We start from the raw sequence: 17,595 nt of genomic DNA on the forward strand, positions 1-17,595 counted from the left end.
CAAATAAAGTGTTATCATTACTCCTCTTTCACAGATGGAGAAATAAACTCAGGAGGGAATCATTGGGACACAGAGTGCCTTAGATGACCGGCAGCTAGTGACAGAGTGGCCCTGGCTCTGTCCCACTCACAAGGCCACACAGCCTCCCCTTCAGCAGACTGACTCTATTAAAGGATTAGCCTGACTTATTTACATGGGAACTGTCAGTATAAAGTGCACTACAATCTACGCTGAGCATATAAAGTAGTGGAGAAGAGGTGCCATTCTACACATTTGCTGTGGCACAAACTCTTGGTCCCCCATTTGGGAGAGCACTGTCATGTACGAGTGCCTGTAAAACGAGCACTTGCACGCTGGGTCTCCTGTTCCCTTCTGCTACTGCTCAGTGGACACAGCAATTTACTGTCTTCCCTACCAGCTAGTGTTCATCCCTATCCAATCTTCTGAGTGCATGACAGCTATTAAATTCATAGATGATGGTTCTCACAATACTTTTAAGAATGAGCACCAGATCCTGAGGAATCTGAAACCTCACCCTCCCTCCTCCCCACCAGATAAAGTGCTCAAGTCACAGCCTTAGCGGTGTTTTAATTTCCTTTTTTACCCTGAGTCTCTTGATCCCTGCCCGCGTGATTTGCTGACAGTCGTACAGTTCTATCCTCTCCAAGCTGTGGCAGCTTTTCAGGTGCTCCAGGGAGGCATCCGTGATCAAAGGGCAGTTGTCCAGCTCGATCACCTCCAAGCGGTCGTGTGCGCAGGCGCCGTTTCCCAAGTGACGAATCCCATCGTCCGTGATCAGCTCACAGTGGGACAAACTCTGCATCCAAACACAGCAAGTTAGCAGCCTCTGCCATCGGCAAAGAGAAGCCAACACCCTGCCGGGGGACACGGTGGGACAGGAAAGAAGATGGCCCACATCTCATAGGTTTGGACTGGTTTGCCACACTGGCTTTTTGGACAGGTCTATACTCCCTCCTTGCACTGGAGCCACTGCTGCACTCCAGACCCCAGGCGCTGGGCTCTGGGGGCCTCCAATGATTAACGTGCCTGCAAAAGGAAAACTCATAGCTGAAGCGCAATGGGAAAGGCAGCTGCTGAAAGATGAGACCCACAGGGCCAGGAGACAGGATGGCACAGAAACAGAATAAATACCTCTGCTATTAAAGAAACAGCCTTTGTAAAATCCGTGGCCTTACACATCATGGGAAGGACCCTGTCACTGGGTTTAAGAACCAGCAGAAATAAAATGTCACCTACTTGGTGCATTTTTTAGGGGCAGGAGGGGCTGCATCTTAAGAGTTCTTGAGGAGGAAGCGGGGCTTGAGCTAGGAGATAGCATCAGCCTGTTTCTCTGTTGAGGGACACACTGTGTGAAAGGGATGGCTGCACAGGAGAACCCACTCACTGCATCCCCCCACCTCCCAGGACAGGTTTTCTCATGATGGCAACAGAGCAGCACACGCAGGGACGCAGAGGAGACAGACTAAATTCCCAGAAATTTAGACCAAGAGGAACATCGCTTTCCAGAGCAAGCAAGCTTTCCAGGTCTCAGTTGCCCAGCTCCACACTACCAGGGAGAAGGGCTGCAGTCTTCACTCCTACATATGGACTGACAGCCCAGTTTCTAGACAGACTCTGCTAGGCTTGCTGAGGACAGCTAGAGGCTGGTACCAGGAGAATCCAGTGTCCTATAATTCATTTTCAGGCAGCTGTGGGTGCCTGCCGTATGATTAGTGCTAGCAGTAGGGGAGGGACAATAGGTTCTTCAGGGTCAAGTTTCTAGTCGAATTCTTCCAAGCCTTCGCAACATGTCTATGAAGTCAAAGAGACAAATCCCCACAGGCCGTGCTTAAAATCCCTTTGTTTATAGAAAGAAAATGCCGAAAGTCTCACTTATAATACTCACCAGAACCTGAAGCCGTGGACAGTGTATGGAAAGCTGGATTAGTGTACTGTCTGTTATCTGGAAAAAAGAAAAAGCCCTTTCATGCTGGGTGCTTTGCTCAAGGACTTTCCCCCCTGCAATGAAAGAAAAACTGCAAACTGTCGCCTAATCCACAACAGTATTCCCCACAGTCACTCTCCTGAGCCCCTCAGGAACTCATCTCCTGCATGACCAAATTTCAGATGTACAGATTCTTCCACTCCCTTACAGAAATGAACTCATGTCCTTAAGGGACTGTTAAAGCAGAGGTATTGCTGTTTTTTTTGAACTTCCTTAAGTAGCTCTCATGAAATAAGCTCACAATTAAGAGAAGCAAGTGAGCAGACCTCTTCAACACCACAATGTCTCCTAAATATTTGTGTCTGAAAGTACAAGAGGTGTTCAAATCCCCTTCCAACAGCTTGGTGGATTGCCGAATTGTTCCTCTTTATTCTTCAGGAAGAAAGAGACTCAACACAATGGCTTTCTAATCTAAAAGCATTCAGAAGGGAACTTGCTGGGATGTCTTTGTTCAATGCAGTCAGTCCAAGGACACAGCCCAATTTTTCTTCTTCCTTTTTTGGGTTAACTTTAAATCACTTCCTGTCTGGACTATTTTAATTTCCTCTTGTGATGATCTCAATTTCTGCCCTGTAAACATCAGGAAGTACAGAATACCGGGGTCACACTGTTCTCATGGCAGGAAGCACAATCCTATTATCTCCACTGTCTTTATCTGAATCAATTTCAAATCTATCCTTAGGGTTACAGATTTTTCATAGGATCTTGAGTAAATTCAACTATTGCCCCCTGTAAATGCTACCTTGAAACGGATATCAGCTTATAGCACATACCCTACAGAACAGTGTGTAGTCACATACAAGAGACCTCCTTAAAACTAACAAAGACAGCTGCAGCACAGGGTTGTAAGAGACTCAGCAATAACACATTCGTTATACTACATCCCACTGCCTTTGAGGAAGGCTAATGGTAGCATGGGCACCCCATTTCAGGTTGTTGCCATGTCCTCTATAAAATCACTGCTGTTCAAACAATCTGGCTATGTTTGTTTTTTTTTCAAAACAGATGTAACTTCCATTATTTCTAGCAATATATGTAGCACAAACCTTTCCTTGCCTTATGCGTACAAATCTTACTCTGGGACTTTATCTTGTGTCAAGGGTCAATTCATACATCTACTACATGACCTTCAGGACACACCTATTACTATTAAAGATTTTTTATTATTTACAGCAGCAGTTATTACTATGAAATATGAACAAACTACAGAAGCAGTATTTTCATATCCAAATACATCTCATCATCTTGCTCAGGATTCTAAATCAAGCTCTCATTTGGAGACAATCTACTACTTTTTCCCCATCTTTCCACACTGCTGTGACCATGCTGAAAGAGAAATAGCCAGAGGTGGCACCTCCTACCTGGACGCATTCTTCCAGGTCCATTTTTTCAAGCTCATGGCAGTTCTAGGAACAAAGAGAAGACCAAACACACAAACTAAGTGCAAAGATCAGACAGCAAATATAAACACAAATACAATTAAAACAGTTCTTTTTAAAAATGAAGGTTTTTCTCCACAAAACATCATAACTGGAAGAAAAGTTTGCTGCTTCTTTACGAGCAGCACCAAGTGTAGTAAAGGAAATCTAGCAATTTCACTCATTTAAAGGTACAGAGGTTCTTTCATTCATAGAAAGTAAAGGTAGTTAAATTTAGGGTCACTTGTACACAACACAGATTAATCTAGAAAAACAAACAGTAAAGTTTATAACTGCCAAGTATTTAACATTTCATGTAGTTTGGATGCACATCCTCCTAGATGTGTGGGTCAGGACAATGCCAAAGATTACATACAACCTAATTTTTGTAAATTAGCTTCCACTCAAACGTCAAGATCAAAAGCATTACAAAAATCTACATTCAAGAGAAAGCTACTGTTTGTTCATATCTATCATGAAAAGAAAGCAAAGATACTTGATGAAAAAGTGGAAATGAACACTTACCCTAGCTAGAGTGGTAAAGCCCACATCTGTTAGCTGAGAACACCTTGCAACTTCTAATATTCTGCACAGAAAGAATTTATAATAACCATGGTGGAGTCATTTTGCTTTTCAGAGTGTTTCATTAAAAGCTTCCAGCAACCCAGAAAAGTTTGACCCGGTTTAGGCTGTGCTCTCTGAGAAGATAATTTGCACAGAGCATCCACCCTCTATACCTGAGTGTAGGTCACAGGGAAAGAAAAAAAGAAGTCAGGCTAAAAGGGAACTCCAAGGGTCATCCAGTCTGTACCCCGCTACGAGGCAGGGAGGTCTAATCCGACAAATGTTGGACTAAGGTGCTCTTAAAAACCTTCATTGCTGGACACTCCACAACCTCCCCGAGTGATCTCCTCTGGCTTCCACCCCAAATACAGATCTCATCGTGAAAAAGGGTGTAATACACGACAACCTGGCAGATGAGCATTAGAGAATAAATATTTAATGCCACAATAGAAGGAGTCTGAAGTCTTCAAAGAGGCAAACCACTTGCTTCTGTGAAAACAGATAAACTTTCTGGCAGACAGTTACCATGGCTCTACAGAGGTTTCCTTCACACTGTTAACATATTTATCTATCTTTATAGAAAAGGAAGCCAACTTTCTAAAGTGCATTACGCATTTTACTGTATGGAGCTTAATACTGTAAAGCTGCAGCTGAACATAAGCACAGAAACCATTTGGAACCGAAATCATATTTTACCTTCCTCTTTCAAAACTGGTTTCCATACACTTGTATGCTACACTTTGTACCCGTAATTCTTTAAACGAGATATCATGGAAAACATTTGCGGTTTGTTTTCCCCAGGAAGACATGTATTTTATGCCATTTAATACAGGCCACTCGGCTGTTACAGATGTCAGATAACAAAACTGTCTCTTCTTTCTGCACCTGGCCATTTTCTGAATTATAGCAAAGTCTTCCTGAAGAAACTTGTCCTAATAAAAAAAGTCTTAAAAAAATAAAAAAAACCCCAAGCACCTGCAGAGATGTCGCTGGAAGCCCACTCTGTCAAGCAGAGTGAAAGTTTGCACAAATTCCACCTGCTACAAAATTGTGAAAAACCTGTTAATATCACATGTCAAGAGGAAACAATGTTTTTTAAATGTGTTTTCAGTTCTCAACACAGAAGTAACCTAACCTCAACTGTTTTTCATAAAAGAACAAAAAGTAGATACACAATGGTGTAAAAGGAGACTGCTACTAAGCGAGTCTATTGGCAGTGCACACCACCATGGCATGGAGCTCTTTTACCACTGTTTTACTCTCACAAGTTTAGAAACCAGAAGTTTGGGTACAATTACGGTCATCCCATAGCAACTGCCTGGAAAAAGCCCAGTGATAGAAAGTGTCCTTTCAGAAACACCTTCAAACTCTAAATTGTCTCAAATACTACATGACCATGTCACCAAGATCCTTTGCTCAACATGCAACAGGTCACTGGAGCTCAGGTAACTCCGCAGTGAAAACTTACCTAAGCCTTGGGCAGTTCTGTCCCAGGGCATTCAAGATGGCATCTGTAATGTTAGAGCAGCCTGAAGCACACAAGGATTGTAACTTGTGGCATCCTCTGCATATTGTAATGAGACCATCATCTGTTATTTGCTACAAGAAAAACAATAACAACATCACAAGCCATAACAATGTAGGTGGAGGTGCAAGGCACTGCATGTTTTCCTTCTCAGGCTTCCAACCAGGCACTTAACTGAGGCCAAGTTATGCTTCTTTCAACCCAAAAATGCATTCAAGTATTTCACTGGAGCAGCTGAAACAGGATAAGCCACATTGAAGTGACTTGTAAACATTCGGAAAGTGATTCCACATGCACGGAAACGTTTCTGAGCTGGGCCACGTGAGCGATGGGGGAAGGCACTGTAGCAGCAGGCCTAGACTCGGTCTCCTGCCTTCCTTTGCAACCCTCGCTTGTAAAGACCTTCTTGGCTGAAACTCAAGATGAGAAAGCACCCAACAGTCAGTTACCCACAAAATAAGCAGCAGGTTGTTTTCACAAACAGCCTTTTAAAAATACACTTCAGTGGTTTGGGACCAAAACCTGAACTGCGAGAGACAGGCTTACAGCCAAAATCACATTAAATTCACCCCGTGGCACAGCAGCTCCATCGACCCGCTGCGTCCCCGGACACGCAGGGTCCATCCAGCCCTGCGTGCTCTGCTCTGGGATGGCAACAGTGCACAAGTCTGCTCCAGATGTTTCCCCACATAAGCAAGAGCACAAGGGGCTGCAACTTGGTGTGGCTGTGCCAAGGAGCCGCACGGGATCAAGAGCAGCGCAGGGAGTGGGATAAGGGAAAAAGGGACAATAGGTGGCAGAGGCTGTGCATGCTAGAGGACCAGGTTAAACCTCACTTAAGTCTTAAGTTCTGGATTTTCAGCGGCAGCCAGACTCAATTCCCACAGAAAAGCACCAACCTAGGGACTGGCATTGCTTCTTTTGGAATAGCAAACAGCAAGTCTGCAGGCTGGTAAGCCCAAGTTCTGGAGTGAGACAAAACTGAGTGGAACTTGGTATTTTCAGTTATAGCGATCAAGAACCCTATTAGTTTTCTTCTCCCTTCTGCCTGTTTGTCTCTCCCCTTCCTGCCTCTCCGCTAGACCCCAGACGCAGGGCTGGAACTTGCTAACAGTTCAGCTCCTCCTTTGCAAGCACCCAGTCTCAGATGGATGGGCACCAGTCTCTAGCCAGTCCAGTAACTGGTAAAGCTACTCCTCAAACAGGACTGGGAGAGGACAGCCCTGCAGCCCCGAAAGGCCTTGCCCACTTCCGTGGAAAAGGAAGAGACCGTCCAGTTACTGCATCAGACAAACCGCATGATGGTATGTACAAAGAGCCCATTCCAATTTCTTTTTTGGCATAAATATACATTTCTGGCATTGCAGAATAACTGGTTTAAAGCCCTTCTGTGCAGGGAAACTGCACTTCTTGGTTCAATTTTATAAAGAGACCAGAGGAACCATCTGGCTAGATCACCACACAAACACTCCAGCCCAATGGAAAGAATTTTTCCAGCTAGTCCTGCAAATGAGTTTAGAAACCCCGTGGGCAGGGCAAAGAGACAAACAATTCTGACAAAGTGAATGCTATCACAGTGTTTTGGGGGCTTATTCAACATTACTGAATGCTACCAAAAAGCTGTTTTTCATCAACTATTCTTAAAAGTCTCGTAAATTTACAATTGCCCTGTCTGCCCAGATGATGACGTTTCTGGGATGGAGTACATTCTGCATGGTTCTGCTTAGAGATGGCCTCTAAATGCACAATGATGGCTGAGTTGGGAAATCATAGGAAGCTTTACTTACTAAGCATGTTTGAAGGTTTAAAGTCACCAGTTCGGGACAATGTGCACCGATGTATTTCAGAGCTTCATCCTCAAGCTGCAAAGAAAAATTTAGAGACTGAAGCAACCTGTTAATACTTGAAGCAATCTTCAAATAAGGCTTTGAGAACAATAAAGTATCTGTGGTTTGTATACCTATGGGGGAGGAGGGCAACACACTGCAGTCTCAAAATACACAGCAATAAGTGCATGCTTTTTTTTTTTTTTTTTTTACCATCTCAGGAACAGAGTTCAAAGACCCACAACACTAAGTTACTGATTTGAAGAAAAGCATGATCAAACATGCATAATTAACAAATCAAGTAGTGAAATCAGAAATAACTTACAGGAATTAAGGAAATGCTTCACTAGTGATGGCCTGTAAGTAACACTATTTTTATATTGCAATACTGGAACTCAAAAAAAAAAAGCCTTACTTCAATGTGAGGAGCACAAACATAATCCAGGTTGCTTTCTGATGATAAAAAAGCCTCCTATTCTTAAATCTATAAGAACAGATGGCAAGTAATTGATAACAAGGATGTATTGCCATCAATATTACTCACAACTCCATAAATTACTAGAAACTCAAGCTGTTTCTACGACCTGGATTCTCAAAATAGGCTGAGATTGTTGTATCTTTAATCAAGTCATTTTTACAGCCATGTATACCCACCTCATCTATTAAAAATCCAACAGTAGTATAAATTTAGAAAAACTACTGACTATAGCCCTTACAGCTGGGCTTTCTTGTGCACACAAGGGTATTATTGCTTTGTGCACATAACCACTGTATTGTTACTTTGCTTATCATAATAAGCTTTCAGGACTTCCTGTGTTCGTACACAGGAGAAATATGCTTTTTGCAAAACAAAACTGTATAGCTGTTTATCTACACACAGCAGACAAAAATGGCACTAATTGACTCATACTTAAGGAATCCTTACCTTCAAAAAAAAAAACAAAACCAAAAAACCCCCAAATCCAAACCAAATAAGCGCTGTCATTGTTCGGGTACAAGGATCTAACAGATCAGATCATTTTCCAGGTCTACCTTGAGGCTCTTAAACTCTCGGGAGTCTCTGGGTCGCAGGTTTCAACTCCTGTGGGGTCAGTTTTACTCTCTTTTTTCAAGGACAAGATTCTGAGATACACATTTGCTCCTTTCTAGCCTATGTCTGCGTTAAAAAGACCCCAGCCCACTTAAGTAAATAAAATAAGAATTAGTCCCCATATTCTTTGTGAAATTGCTTTGCAAGGAGCTCTTGCTCATTAAAAGAGTAATGCTCAAGGTTGATGTTCCCCACACCCCAGTTCCTAAATGATATAACTTAGTAAAGTTGTAATACAGGGAATTATTTAATATATTAAACTTTTCAATGATTCACCAGGTAAGACAGTAAAGAAAGATTAAAGGAACTTAGTCTAAATGACAAAAAGCATAACAAGGGGGCAAAAAAACCCCTTTTCAGCTGTAAGAGTTAATGCACCATTTATATATTCCAAAGTACAAGCATCACAGCCTCTGCAGCCTCTTCAAAATATACTGTTACAGCTCAAGAGCTATACAATACACTTGAGGGAACAGTACTACGTTCCTGATTGGCTGCAGAAATGTCTTTTCAAGGATTCACATACACGGTGACTCTCTTTGACTAACTACAAGATCCAAACGACATGTAGAGGAAATACTATCACCAGTGCTGATGAATACTGTCACGCTTTCTAAAATTTTCTGAGCCTTCAGAAACAGATGGGTCTAGCCATGAATAACAAAGTTATCTCCTCTTTAAAAAAGTTTGCGCAATGTGTTCCCGACAGGAAAAAAGAAGAATGATTCTACAGCTAGATATGCAATTTGTTCACTGTCCCACTATTCATGCTGAGCTCAAAGCTATTAAAGAATTTCAGTAAGAGCAGTTAATCTCCAACAGACAGATTGTGAGTAATTTCAGTAACGTAACATTTCTGGAAATAGAAAAATCCACAATGCTTTATCCCTATACTTTCAGTTACAGCAGAAATAAGCCAGCTGTTATTATTCAATTTGAGCACTCTCCATAGAGCCGTACCTGCGTGCAGCCTTTCAGAAACAGGGCTTTGAGTCCACCACAGCCTCTCACCAGAGCCTGGATGCCATCCTTAGTCACTTGGTCGCACCAGGAGATATTCAGCTGTTCCAGCAGTGGGCATCCCTCACTTTGGAGGTGAAAGGAGAAGCGTGTGGCAACTTGGTTTTGTTTTGGAAAGAAATCCTGCTTCAAGCCAGAATCTAGGAAATTCCCATTTCTGGAACCCACGTGAGTACAGATGTACACCCACACCCCACACACCCACGGGGAACACTTTTGTCAAACAATCTCCAGGGGTGAAGAGCTCTCCAGAGGCAGTATCAGGAGCTCTAAAGCCGAGTATTAGTAGGGTAAAAGACCACTGATTTATCCCATTTTGGACACCTCCCAGTTCCTATACAAGGACAGACACTGTGGGCTTTCTGGATCTGAACACAACCAAACCACCCTCAAGGAAAGCGAAAATTAGGGTTGATTTCTGCCATGCTGCTTCAAACTTTCCAGGTGTAACTTTGCATTTGCCAGTAGGAGTAACACTCAAGTGTAATTTGTAATTAGGAAGAGATATACATGCTACCACATATTTAAGATAGCTGGAATACAAATTTGACCATGTGAAATTAGAGACAAGGATGAAGACCCTCAAGGGAAGGAAAAACCAGGCTCAAAGTATTTTAATGTAGCTACAAAAATAATTTAATCATTCATTTATTCTTTCAAATCAGTGTTTTCTTCTGGTGTCTAGATTCATCCTCCAGAACTTTCTTCCCCATGGTACAGCTTTCCTGTATTTTCTTTTATTCCACTGGTATATCACTTGATTTTTTTTTTTCTTTTAATAGCTTGGCCTCTACTGTTACCTTTAGTGTTTTTTTTGCCTCGTTCTCTGTCCCAATATCTTCCCACCAATGTCTGTCTGTCCCTTCCTTTTCTAGATTACTTGGCAATTCCATTTAGCAGATTTAAGCAGTAATATGTCTCCTAAGCAGTTTAAAAAGACAAATAGTCACATGCTGGTGTTCACCTTCTAGCTATGTAAACAATTGCTAAGTACACAATGGTACACTTACAGTGAAGAAATTGACTGTTAGTAAACAAGTATTTTAAAAAGGCAAACTAAGACTTTTGTCTCCCCCAAAATGCCTCCTCCAAGACTTTAATAGAATATAATTCTTCTTCTACTGCTAATAACCATCAGGACAGATACAAACAAGGTCGAGGGCAGCTTTTACTGAGTCCTCCTCCTCTGCCTTGGCAAACTAGGAGGCACAACATGTGAATGTTGAGCTCTGCTGGGGAATGCCTGAATTCTAGTCACAGTTACACCTCAGCCCACGTCAGTCTCCTCCAAGGCACATGAGACACATGGGGCAATGGTGGGTCACACTATCTGGAATCAATCGGCAAAAGTCAATGTTGTTGACTCCTACCTCAGTGCTTTCAGAGACAGGTTGGTTATGGAAGTGCAGGAAGCCAAATCAAGGTGCCTGAGTTTAGAGCAGAACTTACTGAGGCTGGTACACGTACTGAAAGAGAGCATACAAGACACACTCATGCAATAGATTTATTCCGAGTCATATACATTACACATGACATACATTGTGTTATCTACCACACGCACAAGCCTGGCCTTCCCTTAAAAAATAAGGGATGGAGAATGTAACATGGTGCACACAGAAAAGGGGATGACAGGGAAAACAGAGAAAAGAATTTTACTTACGCATCTGTGATCTTGGTACAGCCATTTAGGTTCAATACTTCAATATTTCTGCAGTTCTGTGCAAATGTCCTTTATTAAAGGAAAGGGAAAACACAGTATTTTCCAGGCAATAGCCTTCCAGATGTTTTACAGTGTTTGTTTTAACTGTAACATATCAGATACAATTTTACAAAATTGTCTCAAACAAAATGAAGTAGTAAATAAATAAAATAAATAATTTATGTTGCCCTGTATCTTGCCTTGGGAATTCCCAGCCTGAAGGCAAAAGCTTGTAATTCAGTGCCAATTACTACTTAGCCTATAGCAGCAGCTGGCACTAGTTTAATGAGAATTGAGAAAAATGGCTACTGTGCGAAGTTAAAAAATGATGAGTTAAAAAGGCTTATATGTTACTGCTCTCGATGTTTTAAGTTAGACACACAGGCTAAAGATCTCAGTTCCAAAGTGTTCATAAATTATTCCAATCCTCTGTGGTTGTAGAAACAGAATAATTCTTAACGTCACATTTAAGAGCAGAAAGAAGCCATACCACTACCTTAATGCATTGTCTCCCACTCCTTGACAGCCACGCAGGCTTAACTTCCGCAAGAAGCCCCCACATCTTTTAGAAATATTCTCAACTACACGGCCCTGTCGAAGACAGAAAGGACTACATTAAAATCCAAAAGTCACCTGATGATTCAAGAAGTTGAATTCAAAATTTTGCAGATTAACAACAGTTTGTTATTCTAGGTAAAACAGTGCTAAGAAAACAAAAATGCCACGATAATAACCTAAGGCAGGGAGAGGGAGAAGTATTCAGCTTCTGAAGATGGAGAGACAAGGAACAATTACCTAAAGCCGCTCAGGCTAATGACTGAGGAATCTCCTCCAGTTCGGAGCTCCTGGACATCGATACAGACTACCAAGGAAGGTGAAAGAAGCAATGCCATTGCTACAACATGGGCAGTAAGATTTACAAAAAAGCACAGTCAATGTACTATAAATGGATATACTTAAATTTCTGTTCAAAATAGAGATGAGGCAGAAGCAGCCCAGGAGTTTTATTCTCACGGAAAAAGGGATTCAAACATTTGTGTTCAAGAGCTCTAGAAAAATGGTTTTTTAAATTTCAAATTTGTAATTAATGGAAGCCTCCAAAGACCCCACTACAAGCTAGCATTTACCCAGCTATTTCTCACTGTGAATGAAGTGCAAAAATCATTGAGAGAATATTTGTATCCGTGTCCAAAAATTCAAAAAACCTTCCCCTCTACTATAGTCTATGTGGCTGTTCATCACAGAACAGGAATATTGCTTGGTTCTTCTAAGTACTAGTTGGCATTTAAGACCTCTACAATGATGAAGATATTCTTCTATACTCTTTTTCCAGTCCAAAAGAAATATCAAGCATCAGGCTCGGTACAACGTAATACCACAATCAGAAAAGGGACACCAGCTTAACTAGATCTCTGCACGAGCTTCTGGTGACATCTGGCCGCTTGCTTTCAGGGGCTACGGGAGCAGCTCTATAGCCGCAGTGCTCTGCCGAAGCGCTGCCCTGGCCGAAGGCTGCCAGAGGACTGAAGCTCGACCTGCACGTCCATGTAGAAGGGCCGGAGAATCTGAAACAATCCCTGTGTTTTTGCAATTCCTCTAGCAAGCCTATGAATTCACATGCTTGAATTAGAGGATTCAAACACGTTTATATAATATATGGAATTTACATCAACTGATGGATTTACATTCCTTAAAGCAAACAACATTTAGGACATCAGAAAATCTAGCAGGTACTTTTAGGTTAGGTACAACATATTCAAGCATTTTGTTTTAAAAGGGGAAGTCCATGCTTATGCAAGAACATGTGTTTGACGTATAGAGTGGTGTTAGAGAACAAAGAGACATTAAAACCATGGAAAAACCACTCAAGAATGAGAAGAGCCTCGTGTGTATTTGCAGCACTCCTGCCTCCCTCCCTCCTACACGGACCAACGACAGCAGCAAGGCTGAGACGCTCTGTCCACGTCTCCTGCTACCTCCATAGACCAGGCACTACTGATAACTTTGCTCTACCTCTATGAAAGTAAATAATTATATGGGTCCAGAACTTTCAAGGCATGTTAAGAGATAAAGTATTTATTTTGAAGAACAAAAATCACACCATTTACTTCCTTCAAGAAGTCTCAGGCCACTTAGACCCCTGCAAGCACACAGAAGTCACAGTATCAGAGGCCTGTTCCTTTATCGGTGCACCTCAGCTGCTTAGATACACAGCTGGGAGAAAGAGATTATTTTAACTCTTTCCTCCACAAGTAATGTGTTTATTTCCAACCAGTTCCCACAAGGTGTGAACCTTCAGTCATCATCTGGTTTACGCCTCTGTCTATAACGAGTTGAAAATGATATACTCCCTATCTCCCTCCTCCAACATGTTTTGAAGAGGATATAACATTCTGATAAGGAACTTAAGGGGGGGTTTTTTTTCTCATCCCTTTTCCTGATTAATGCAATTTTAGTTTTAAGAACAGCACAACAGCAGCATCTATTGCTATGAGTGCCAAGTAGTCCACATCTAACAGATTTAGAACAGCTACAGTGAAGCATTTCCAAAGCTGCATCTTTTCAGAACAATTTTGACCCCGTTCCCCTGAATCACCTTCGCTTACATTTCAATTTTTTTATATTAGACAGGAAAGGATAGACATATCGCAGGCCATATTTCAGAAGACATTCAGTCTTAATGGTCTAAGTGCTACGTTAACGTTTCTTTGAGTGAAAGGAAAAGTAGCCTAAATTCTGCTGTACAGAAGCAGTAGTTTTCCACAAGAACGTACCTATTCTACTTATTTCTGTTTTCAGAACACACACAAAAATACTCTCCTTCTATTACTACCTTTAAGTCTTGATACAGATATATAATTCTGTCCATTTTCAAAAGCTGAATGGATTGCCAAGACTTTAAAGACTCCCTGAAGCTAAGAAGAACTGAAATTAATGATTTCTATCTCCAGGGAAGGTAAAAAGGGTTACACTGGGAGTATTAATCCATTCTAGGCTGTAATTACATTTTAACAAGAAAAATGGGTTTGTATGTCACTTAATTATACCTCAATATCCCTCTGGAAATCAAACAGGTCAATTCGCTGCCAGTTACTGCCATCCAGGGCCAGAACATTCCATGCCTTTATCAGGGGAAAAAATGTAAATGTGTTGTTAATATGAAAAAAAAATGCCAGTGGGGACCTAGTTACAGTTTGCTCCTTTTAGAAACAACATTCTGTCTCAGATGCAAAAGCAACAAGTAATTACAGCCAACAAGGAAAACTGTGCAGTTACCAGAATCACTTGCTTGGACAAGAGTCCCCTCACCTACATGGCACACTCTTCGCAAGTCCCCAAAACAGGCAAGCCCGTGGTGCCCCGGCCACTTCTGCTCCCACGGGAGGTGTAGATGCTGAGCCCGGGACAGGAGACAACGGTGGAACGCGGGCATCTTCACGGTCCTGGCTGGAATCTAATCCCCTCTGCAGCATTGCCAGCTAAAACAATGCCTTTAGGGGATGCTAGCAGGACCAACACGAAGATGAAGGATACCAGGACAGAGCAAGTCCCAAAGGTGACCCTACAACTGGCATCTACACTAACAAGAGAAGTGAAGCTAGTCTGAGGGTGTGAGGACTCGGTGGTGCTGGGATGGAGGACTAGGCGGTGAGATCCCGTAAGCGACGGACGAGGCTGTCATCTTGCACACCTTCTCTCTTGCCTCCAGCAGAAAGAGGTGTTCAAGGCAGTTCCACAGCTAGGTGCATGGAGTGCTGCGTCCCACAGATGGAGAAATTCAAAGCTTTGTAAGCTGTCCAGATAAAGCATCCAGCTCTTACCTGAGAACTATGCACCACTGCCAGGGTGACAGTGTTTACTACCTCTGACTTATGCGTTTGGTTTGGTTTTTTTAAACAAACAAACCTCATAGGGTTCATGCTACAAATGAGAACCAGGAACTGAAAGTTAATAATTCTGCCCTTAATGAATCAAAAAGGTTGTCAACACAGTACTATACTTAAAGTTTTAATTATATAATCAAAGTAAACAACAGATCTCTTAATAACCATGAGTCCATCATTATGAAAGAATGCACATATATAGGCACATTTTTAAACCACATCTCCATCACAATATACTAGCTCTTGTGCAAGCCACGTATAGACTTAGAACAGTCAACAGAACTGTAAGTATTAATTGATTTTCTGCATTTTAAGTCTTATTGCTGATATTTGTTTTGAGATCTAGTTATTGCCATGAGAAAAGTAAGAGCTCCAGTGGAAAAGAAATGCATCAGGGGATGCAAGTTATAACACAGTGTATTTTAATGTGTGATGTAGGGAACATTACACACAGCCTCTCTGTAGCTCTGTGCAGATACTTTAGTCCTTTACAATATGTTCTCTGATGCCCTGTGGACTGTGTAAGCAGCAACAAGTGACAAAAAATGGGAGTACACCTTGACATTGGGAAGTATCTTTGTCAGCCCATTTTGGTCAATATTGTTCTGCTGGAACAGTGAATTTCAGCTGGAAGATCTTTCACTAGAAGACCTGTGTTACTCAGAGAACATGGGATGATAACCATAATGCCTAGGTATCACACAGGATATTTTTAATGCAATTAAAAATGTTTAAGCATAGTCTCTTTTTTTATTCTTAGGCACTCTGAATAATGAAACAAGTTCTGGTTCAAGTTTGAACCCACGATTGATCAGTTTTGTACATGTGTCACTCAGCACCAGCTCTGCCAGTATGGTGAACACACCACTATAAACACCTTCCCCTGTAACCGACTTTCCACTCTTGCTGTGGTGATGCTTCCTCTGTGTGTCTTATTAGATACTGGCAGGATAAAGTATCTGAACAAATCTGGTAGCTCTAGATAACTGGACCTGCAGTCAGAGGAATCTTCCCAAGCGAATAATGCAAGATGGATTTCATTAGCTGAAGCTCACACAACTATGAGCTACTTCAGGAAAAAAAACAACCCTGAACAAAACAGGACACTAATTTTTCTTCCATGCTTACTTCAAATATATCCAAGTAGGAAAGTAAACCTTCATTGACCATGCAGCATCTTTATGAATCAAAATTTCTATATCTCCACCAAAAAACACAAGATGCCATTTTAGACTCATCCAAGTTTGGTATTTTCATCAGTGCAGGGCTCCTGTACAAACCCAGGCTGACTGGAGAGTTCTTTGGCAAAAAGTCAGCCACCTCCCCTTTGTAACCTGCTCAGGGCCTGGGATACCAGCAAAATGGTATTCAAGTTTTGAGTCCCCCTTCACTGGTGCCATCAGAAGTTTCTGGTATTGCAGCGTTAATATGGGACACTAAATAACAATAGCTGAGTTGCACAAAGCCCCCTGGTACAAATCCTCCCAGTTTGACATGCTAGGGAAGGCTGGAGGGAGAGGATTGTCACCTAAATCCAAATCAACTGTTAAAATCCACCAGCAAGGAAGAAGGTTCTTACCCTGGAAACTTGAGCACAACGACACAGAGTGACCACATCCAGGAAAGAGAAAATTCTGTAACAGAAATAAAAGATACCTTATTGGTTATCTACATTTAAAACAAAGAGAACATGGAAAACAAAGGAGAAAAAAAAAAAGACTGGAGACAGCAAAACTTCTTTGTAATTCAGTTGAAAGCTGAACTGTGAAAAGAAGCGCAGACCTAGCAGTTAACAAACGAAAGCAAAACACAGATACTGAGCCACTGTGAAATATTAATCTCACACCTTGTAGTATTTACTGACAGTAAACTGAATGATTATTTATCAAAACAGATGCCTACAGGTATCGTGTAGCTTAACAGTCAAACATTCAGTTAAGTCAGGATATGGCAAAACAGTCACACTGGGCTGTTTTGGCCCCTGTTCGACACAGGAGCATGGCTGTGCCCAGTGCCTCTCTGTTCAATAAAAGCATCATCTTTAGCAACAGCTCTCCAAAAGTGGAAGTGTAATAATTAGCAGTTAATAGACCAAAGCAACACAACAGCCTGATTTTGGTGCATGGATTATTTCTTCTTTTTCACACAGCTGTGCTAAATATGAAGTGTTGTTAACACAGAGGTAGGAGTATTTTGCTCTGCAACACTGCAAAGCAACTTGCACAGCCAGATGATTTGTTCAGTTGTGTCAGTACAGTGTCTAGGAGAGACACATTTAGGATTAAGCCGATGCGGTCACTCCTCTGTGGTATGTCATTCCTCTGCCAGGGCACACCCAAGTCTTCAGGCCAACACCCTGGTGTTGCTGTCCTATTTACTGGGATAAAGGAATTAGACAGTAATACTTTGCAATGCTATACTGGGCTAATACATCCATGCTTTTATCTTGGGCATATACACTCCAATCCGTGAATAAAGGAAGTACCAAGCCCATTTAAAGCTCCCAAATCTGTACCAATATATCAATATGGTTATTTTATGGTTTATAGGTATTCAAACAACCA

The 17,595-nt window shown here is 41.7% G+C and overlaps 1 protein-coding gene across 15 annotated transcripts in view; it reads right to left on the minus strand.

Annotated features, from left to right (window-relative positions):
* FBXL20 (F-box and leucine rich repeat protein 20) overlaps window positions 1-17,595 on the minus strand; it is a 44,023-nt gene that overhangs the window by 2,913 nt on the left and 23,515 nt on the right. For 5 of the 15 annotated variants that reach the window (XM_075036477.1, XM_075036476.1, XM_075036472.1 and 2 more), the window contains 12 exons: window positions 16,611-16,665; window positions 14,195-14,269; window positions 11,644-11,738; window positions 11,109-11,177; window positions 10,819-10,914; window positions 9,389-9,515; window positions 7,300-7,374; window positions 5,456-5,586; window positions 3,949-4,009; window positions 3,367-3,411; window positions 1,907-1,963; window positions 605-817 (listed from right to left, as the gene is read on the minus strand). In XM_075036477.1, the coding sequence (XP_074892578.1) occupies window positions 605-817; window positions 1,907-1,963; window positions 3,367-3,411; window positions 3,949-4,009; window positions 5,456-5,586; window positions 7,300-7,374; window positions 9,389-9,515; window positions 10,819-10,914; window positions 11,109-11,177; window positions 11,644-11,738; window positions 14,195-14,269; window positions 16,611-16,665 (1,099 nt within the window). The other 10 variants (XM_075036482.1, XM_075036480.1, XM_075036481.1 and 7 more) reach the window with 8 other exon arrangements.

Source organism: Buteo buteo, chromosome 9 (assembly GCF_964188355.1).
Source record: "Buteo buteo chromosome 9, bButBut1.hap1.1, whole genome shotgun sequence".
NCBI classification, from domain to species: Eukaryota; Metazoa; Chordata; class Aves; order Accipitriformes; family Accipitridae; genus Buteo; species Buteo buteo.